The sequence below is a fragment of the Anarrhichthys ocellatus genome, unplaced genomic scaffold (genome assembly GCF_004355925.1).
Source record: "Anarrhichthys ocellatus isolate YVR2014 unplaced genomic scaffold, GSC_Weel_1.0 scaffold8, whole genome shotgun sequence".
Classification (NCBI taxonomy): Eukaryota; Metazoa; Chordata; class Actinopteri; order Perciformes; family Anarhichadidae; genus Anarrhichthys; species Anarrhichthys ocellatus.
Window position 1 is genome coordinate 7,294,943 of NW_022280038.1, and position 8,082 is coordinate 7,303,024.

The following is an 8,082-nucleotide window of genomic DNA, read 5'->3' on the forward strand; positions in this document are numbered from 1 at the left end:
ATTAGCTACAGTGTGGGAGGAAAACACACACACACACACACACACACACACACACACACACACACACACACACACACACACACACACACACACACCTGGAGGGATCTTGCAGACGGTGGCAGGGTGCCAGCCGTAGCGTTGGTTACAGTTGGGGCTCTGGACAAAGATGGCACTGTCGCTGAGACACTCGGCAAACACTTCTCCTCCGATGTAATACAGCCGCACACCACGGCCTTGAAGGAAACAGACAGAACAAACTCCTCAGGTGAAATGCCTCAATATAGAAATGAGCATTAATTACAAAATCAAGAGAAAAGGAGCATCATATGCGCAGTAAATGGAGTCCTACCAATATGTCTGCGTGTTAACTCCACAGCGGCGTTGCGGTTGACGTTGGACAACAGGCCCAGACAGAAGCGCTCGGAGTTGGAGGGGTCCGTGAAGCCGTCGACTGTCAGCGAGGGCTGTGAGGCGTGGAAGGTCTCTCCTACTCGCTGGTTCAACTCGTAGTAGGAAATAGAGCACCAGAAGGCCGGCTCGCAGTACGTCACTGGCTGAAGGTCTGACACAGAAAGGGATGGAGAAAGACAGTCAAACAGACAGAGAGACCAGTGAATGGAGTGCAACACTGTACATAGTAGGGTGGTTGTTAATAGACGGAAATGTGCAGATTAATAGGAAATTCAAAGCTTGAAATAATACAGGAGGAAACAAACGGGTAACAGGAGACGGGAGTCAAGGTTAACAGAATAAGAGAGGATGCAACCAGAAGAATAATGGTCTAAAAACAGAATACAGTCCCTGACAAAAGTCTTGTCGCTTGGGTACAAGTTGACCTTAAGTGCCCCTCAAATATATTTGTAATCAATTTTTTTTTACAAGAAATGGCTAATTTCAATCCCAACAGCTTTTGAAATAATGTTTTGGTGCCAAACGAAACTGCTGAAAAGCATTCTAACGTTCACAGCTTGGTAAAGCCCACTGAGTCAGTTTTTTCAAAGACAAAAGTCTTGTCGCCTTGTCATATGATGCACCCAATCCTAGATTACAGCCTCACCTGTGATCAATAATTGATCAATCAATTATTGATCAATCAATTAGTGGGTGTGTATAAAAAGAACCCCAGCACACCAGACCTTCACATCAACTGCAACTTGACCTCTGACAACATGCCTAAGATTCACCCTGAGACCAAAGCATTGATTATCAAGAGGCTGAAGACCAGATCCACTGCTGAGGTGGCTGACACCTTCAATGCGTCTCAGCGTCAAGTACAAAGAATAAGAAAAAGATTTGAAGAGACTGGAGATGTTTTTGACAAGCCCAGGTCCGACAGACCCCGCAAGACAACTGCTCGGGAGGACCGTTTGTTGGCTCGAAAATCCAAGGCCAGCCCCTTTTCCACTGCAGCAGAGCTCCACCAGGCCTGGTCACCTCAAGTCCCCGTGTCAACCAGGACAGTTTGTAGAATTCTGTCTCAAAATGGCGTCCATGGTCGATTCAGTGCCCAGAAACCAGCACTAAACAAAAGGCAATTAAAAAAGCGTGTGGCATTTGCCAAGGCCCACAGCCTGCTAAAAGGATGGACGCTGGAAAAGTGGCAGAAGGTGGATTTCTCAGATGAATCTTCGGTTGAATTACATCACAGCCGCCGCAAATATTGCAGGAGACCTACTGGAGCCCGCATGGATCCGAGATTCACCCAGAAAACAGTTAAGTTTGGTGGCGGAAAAATCATGGTCTGGGGTTACATCCAGTATGGGGGTGTGCGAGAGATTTGCAGGGTGGAAGGCAATATCAATATCAATAGCCTAAAATATCAACAAGTATTAGCTACCTCTTACATTCCCAACCATAAAAGGGGTCAAATTTTGCAGCAGGATGGTGCTCCATCGCATACTTCCATCTCTACATCAAAGTTCCTCAAGGCGAAGAAGATCAAGGTGCTCCAGGACTGGCCAGCCCAGTCACCAGACATGAACATCATTGAGCATGTCTGGGGTAGAATGAAAGAGGAAGCATGGACGACGAAACCAAAGAATCTCGATGAACTCTGGGAGGCATGCAAGACTGCTTTCTTTGCTATTCCTGATGACTTCATCAATAAATTGTATGAATCATTGTCGAACCGCATGGATGCAGTCCTTCAAGCTCATGGAAGTCATACAAGATATTAAATATGGATCTCACAGCACCACTACTTAATTCACTGATGTTATGCAACATATTTTTGTATTTGAAGTAACTTATTTGTTCAATTTTCACATTACTCTCTGTAGGCGACAAAACTTTTGTCTTGCCAAAATCTGACCTGTGTTCATTAAATGATCAATCTTTCTTCAGTGAAGCAAATTTATTTTAGTATATTAAACATAATTTGGGAGGGTTTTAGCTTTCATATGAGCTATTTGTAAAACCAATGGATTAATTAAAAGTCAGGTTATAAGCTGTTGTTTCTACAAAATGGATAAGTGCCAAGACTTTTGTCAGGGACTGTAGAAGGGAGAGAAAATGGGCTGAGGTGAATGTAGAGGGGGCAGACAAACACAACCAACGAAAACAGTCTGCGCTTGTGTCACAAAATGTCAAACCCATGCGCCGTTTCCCAGAAGCTTTTCCAGACAAAATGTGGAAACTCAAAGCTCACTGGTGGGACTCTGGAGCCACAAGGATCGAATTACAGGCTTAGCCACGGATAATTTTCAGTAACTTCCAACTGGTTCTGGTAATTTGTTCTTTTTCCCCCTCGACATGGCCACTCTCTAACAACCTCAACATTTATCCTTGGCTTTGACGACGAGAACAGAGCCAAATGAAACCGGTGTGATTTTGTGATTTCATCAGAGGCTTTCCAGCCAAGCCCCCTGGCCTATTTCCATCCTGGTGGAATAAACGTAGGATGTTGTCATTGAAGTTCGTCGGGGCTGAATGGTGTCTTGGCTTGTTTAACGGGGAAGACAAAGGCTCCTTTCATCACCTGGTTTCCTCTTACACAACTGGAGTGAAATCAAACGGAGAATTCCCACTGGGGAGTTACGCTTCTGAAACATTTGTCTGTAAGGGAAGCCAGACAGACAGAAAAGTCCTCTCTCTCACACACACACACACACACACACACACACACACACACACACACACACACACACACACACACACACACACACACACACACACACACACACACAACAACGTACCTAAGTTGTTGGTATGTGTTGGTGAAACGGGGTTAGGCGACAGGTTTGGGGAGCTTGTGTCCATGCTGTGGGTCATCTGGTGATCGCTGGTCTCTCCATCCTCACTGAGGTAGCCGGGTGGTGGCGTTTCTGCACGCAAAAAAACACACGCAACATAAAGACACACACACACACAAGTTGCTGACAAAAGAGGCTCGTAAGTGGTCAAATTATGAACAAAAGAGCAGGTTAACCAATAGGATCCTCTTTGTGGGTAACCCAAAATCAAAGATCCAAACTGTCTGAACAACTACTGGTCCAAAAAAAAAAAAAAAAAAAATCAAATCTTTTTTTAGCAAAGAACTTTGAGTAATAAAGTGATGCATTGCCCGATCCACACTCCTGTATAATGTTGTAACAGCTGAGTGTGAGTCATGTTTGGCAGCATGCTGGTACCTGGTATGTAGTTGCTCTGGGGCTCAATGCCAGCAGGGAAGTTGGTGTTTTCTGGGATTGAATGGCTGTAGTCATCCAGAGGTGGGAACTCGCTGGGGATTTCTGTGTGTCTGGGCACCAGCACTGGTGGGAGTACTGTATAATGCACATAAAGACACACACACAACAAGCAGTTCCTCAGAAGATAGCAAAAGTGATTGGTTTCATGTCTGGGTAATATGAATGAATATGTAATGCAAAGCAATTCAACAACTGAATTATAAAATGATGCAATAAAACAATAAAATAGCACAAAGATAAGCTATAGATAAAAAGTGTGTCTTAGAATAAAGCCAGATCATTCCACAGAAAAGAAAAGATAAATAAATCTGAACAAAGTGTCAAACACCATCCTTAAAATTCTTGGATAAAACTCATGTTAGAACATGATGAAACTATCACTGTGATGGAATCTGAAGAATCAGAGATCAACGCGCTCCATGCTCTCGTACCTGGCGTCTCTACTCTCTGGTAGTGGTACGGGTTGACACACACTTCATCCTTCTTCGTGTGGAAGGCGTACTCGCACAGCTCCACCGCCCGCAGCTCATGGTGGGACTGCAGGTCGGGCCAGCGCCACAGACGGCAGTAGATGACGTGAGGCAAACCTTTTCTGTGGGAGACTTGCAGACGGCCATCCAGAGACCTGCAGAGAGGAGGAGAGGAGGAAGCAGCAGAGGCTGGTCAATGACCTGAAACACTTTGCTTGACATACTGGCTTATGTATACATTTATTCTCATCAAGGTTATGACAAATTTACAAATTATGATACGCAACTTTGACTAGTTATTGATCTGTCTTCCATATCTCCTTTGTGAACTTTTGCCAAATAAAAAACTAAATATTTTTCTCTATCTTAACTTGTATTCTAAGGACTTCAACATGTATTGGTAGTCTCATTTTAAAGATGTTTTGAACAGTCAGCGATGTGGTAATGGTCTCAGGCGGTTGAGCTATGGCACCTCTTTGTTGATTGGTAGTTACAGCCTGTGGCTTTAGCATAAACATGTCTTGATTAAAACTGACACCCGACAAAGGTCCATGACCAAAATGTAAAAATAAACTCACTTGTATGAGAATAAAACCTTTTCTTTCACAGTGTAGTATAATGAATATATTTATAAATAAAGGACATAACACTGATCTTCATATTAGATTCTGTTATAGATATTGTTGTTGTCTGGGCTCTTCCACTGACGAAGGTCCCAGCTGTGTGCCCGCTGCTTATGAGGTCATGTCTAATAATAAACAACCGGCAGTGACATTTCAGGATGTATAAACAGGAATTTCATTATGTTGATGATTTAGGCTGCTGGATAGTAATGAGCGGTAGTTTGACTCTGCAGATTGTCGTAATGGGGATGTAGCCTGTAATCTCTGAGCACAATGACCCAAAAACACACTGATCATCTTATGCAAGAGGCAACGACCACATATGGCCCCTGTGTCTCTGTCTCGCCCACTCACTCTCACACACAAATACAGAGGAAGGGTCAACGGCATAAGCTAAAGCCCTTTAGAAGGACAAATGTCAGTCTCCAAATAAAAACAAGGCCGTGTACCGTTAAACTACTGAAAGCTCAGCGGTGCCTCATCTGGGTCAGCCATAGTAGATCCAGCAAGCAGAGAATAGTGTTTGAATTTTTCATGTCAAAAGCTTTCATTCATCGTCCCTGTACTTAAAAAATGGGCTGGAAAGAATGCGTGTGTGTGTGTGTGTGTGTGTTGGGGGGAGGGCATTTTGCATTTTTAAATGGTGTCTGAGTACTTTAGGAGCACAGAAGTATACAGTTTAAGAGTGAAACTATCACGGGAGGAAAGTTGAAAAACATCCATAAAGCCTAAAAGGGAGAGCTGTAGTGCTGATGCCCACATCACAGAACTGCATCCAGCAGCCTTGTGAGGGTCCACATCTTGTAATAATAAGTCAGAATAATTCAGATGAACTACCCTGCACCTGATAAGCCTATGATCCCCTAAATAGTGAAAGGGGAAACATCTCATGATTGAAAAGCTGCAATTCAGTTGCCAATGTCACAGTTTATAAAAAAAAAAAAAAAAAAGCACCCATGTCTTTGTCCTTTTTAAACATCTTAGTGGTCCAGTAGAGAAGTGGAAGTTGACAGCAAAGCTATCCTCAACCATGAAATGCTATTCTGGCCAATCAATAACACATAAAACAGTTTGTTTTTCAACAAAAACGGTGTCTTGCTCATCGTACAATCGTTTTTTGTTCGAGATGTATTGTGCTGTCTGTTAAAAAGTCATTTTTCAGAGTGAGCCACAGCAACATCATGGAGGTCGTCACTGCTGACACATCAAAAAAAGGGAAGTGAGCAACATAATAATATTACAAATAATAGATCTATCATGTCATGTAAAATGGCTAGGGATGTCTCATGATAACACAGCGTCTGATCACAGACCTCCCAGACTTCAGGCTTTTGAAATCAAGGACAGACAGCGCTTGGCCTACGACTCTGCTTTAGATCTTAGTGTTGAGAGAAAACATTCAACACTGAGAGATCTGGCTGCTTCCACAAGTATATGTGGATACTTACACAGAGTAGACAAATAAACAGGAACACCTCGGGTTATTACGCGATCAAGTTAAACACCCGTCTTTGTAAAGCTAATGCTGATGATCGTGTCAACATGTTTAAAGTTGTAGTGTAATATTTTGTCAAACGTCTGTTTGTGAGGTTCTACATGTGGCAGATGTTCCTCTTTTCTATTTCAGTTTCCCTGTGTTTGGCGTAGGCCTGTATGGTCATGATTTATTGCTGCCGTTTCCCTTTACCACATTCATTGCATCATTTATTTTATGTTTGTGAGAGAGAGTACCGCTGTAAATCGCCTCAAAAGTCACTTAAACATGATTTAAAGCTAATTGATGTTTAACTAACGGACTAAATTTGCAACCTTGTTTTAGGGTTGGAAAAATATAAAAGACAGTTCGTAGCTTACACGCACAATGGCAGCTACAAAAGTGAATCATGAGAAATTGTCCAAAAGTCATGATGACGGGAGGGAAACGCATGAAATGCGTTTTGAGAAGAGGAGCAGTGATCACATGCCGACACCCACGACAAACTGAAAGGAACAAGATATTCAACTAATAAGAGCACCGACTGTGAAAATTAACCAGAATGTTGGAATGATACTAATGCAGCGTTACTGTGGTTCTACTGTAAGGTAGGAGCTCTTTAGATCTGATAAATGCTCAGATGTGTGTTTGACATGCTGATCTGATGTCAGTGGTATGTGTGTGTTTGGTGGCGCTAGACTCTGCGTGGGCTGAGACAGACGAGCACAAACTGCAGAGCATTACTGGCCATTTGGTGTATGACAGTACTCCGTGTCCTTCTCTTTGTGAAGCCCCCGCACAGTAAAGGTATGTCGCTCTAATAAGTTCAATGGCTGAACTGCACACAATGCAGCACAAAAGACTTAAGCAGACACGATGAATATGACTTCATACAGCTGTAGCAGTGACTAGGACCAGTATCACCAAATGCTTAGGCAGAAACCCCCCTCTCTTCTTGTAAACAAATGTGTTTCCTGTTCAGTACATTTCCTTCCTCATAAAACATCTTCAATCTTTCGAATTGCGAATTAGGGCTGCGACTAATGATTATCATGTGATGATCATTAGCGATGAATTTGCCGTTTATTTTCCCAATTAATCGTTTGGTTCATGAAATGGCGATAAATATCCATCACAATTTCAGAGAGCCCACCTCATCAAGTGTCTTTAAAACACAAATATAATTCAATTTAATGTTATGGAAGACAAGAAAAAACAGCAAATAGTCAGATTTGAGACCCTGAAACCACCAAATGTATGATTGAAAAACAACTTGATTAATCAATTATCAAAATATTTGCCTATTCATTTCATGTTGATTCACTAATCAACTAATCTTTGCAGCTCTTTTGTAAATTGTTAACATCCATGTGTGTAGGTGTCCGTACACTCACACACACACACGTATGCTATAGACATGCAATACATTGCTCCATAGCTCTACTTCAAAAAAGGTACCTGGCTTATACCGTACTATTCACACACCACAGCAGTTTACTCTCATGTGTAGTAGTTTTATTAAATGTAAACAATAGCATCAGTCAAAACACAGTCCACATGAAACGCACAGACAGATCCAAAGACACAATATACCTCCCTGACTCTGTATGACTCAGTGTATTGAAGACAGTTATGACTACTGCATGTTGAGTGAACAACTAATGGGAAACAAACTGTAAAAACCACTCCTGCACCGCCATCAAGCCTCAGCCTGTTGTTGAGAGGAAGAGCCAGCAGCACACAAGCAACCTCAAAGCTCAGAGTGCTTCAGGTATGGGGGGGGGGGGACTATGACCCCAAATTCCCTGCTGGGTGGACATGGGGGG

At 42.7% G+C, this 8,082-nt stretch overlaps 1 protein-coding gene across 1 annotated transcript in view; it reads right to left on the minus strand.

Moving 5' to 3' along the window:
- Positions 1 to 8,082, minus strand: part of smad3a (SMAD family member 3a) — a 25,176-nt gene that overhangs the window by 4,503 nt on the left and 12,591 nt on the right. The window contains exons 2-6 of the mRNA XM_031848421.1: positions 4,121 to 4,314; positions 3,630 to 3,764; positions 3,195 to 3,323; positions 350 to 562; positions 96 to 233 (exon numbers count right to left, since the gene is read on the minus strand). Of these exons, the coding sequence (XP_031704281.1) occupies positions 96 to 233; positions 350 to 562; positions 3,195 to 3,323; positions 3,630 to 3,764; positions 4,121 to 4,314 (809 nt within the window). The remainder of the gene's footprint in view (positions 1 to 95; positions 234 to 349; positions 563 to 3,194; positions 3,324 to 3,629; positions 3,765 to 4,120; positions 4,315 to 8,082) is intronic.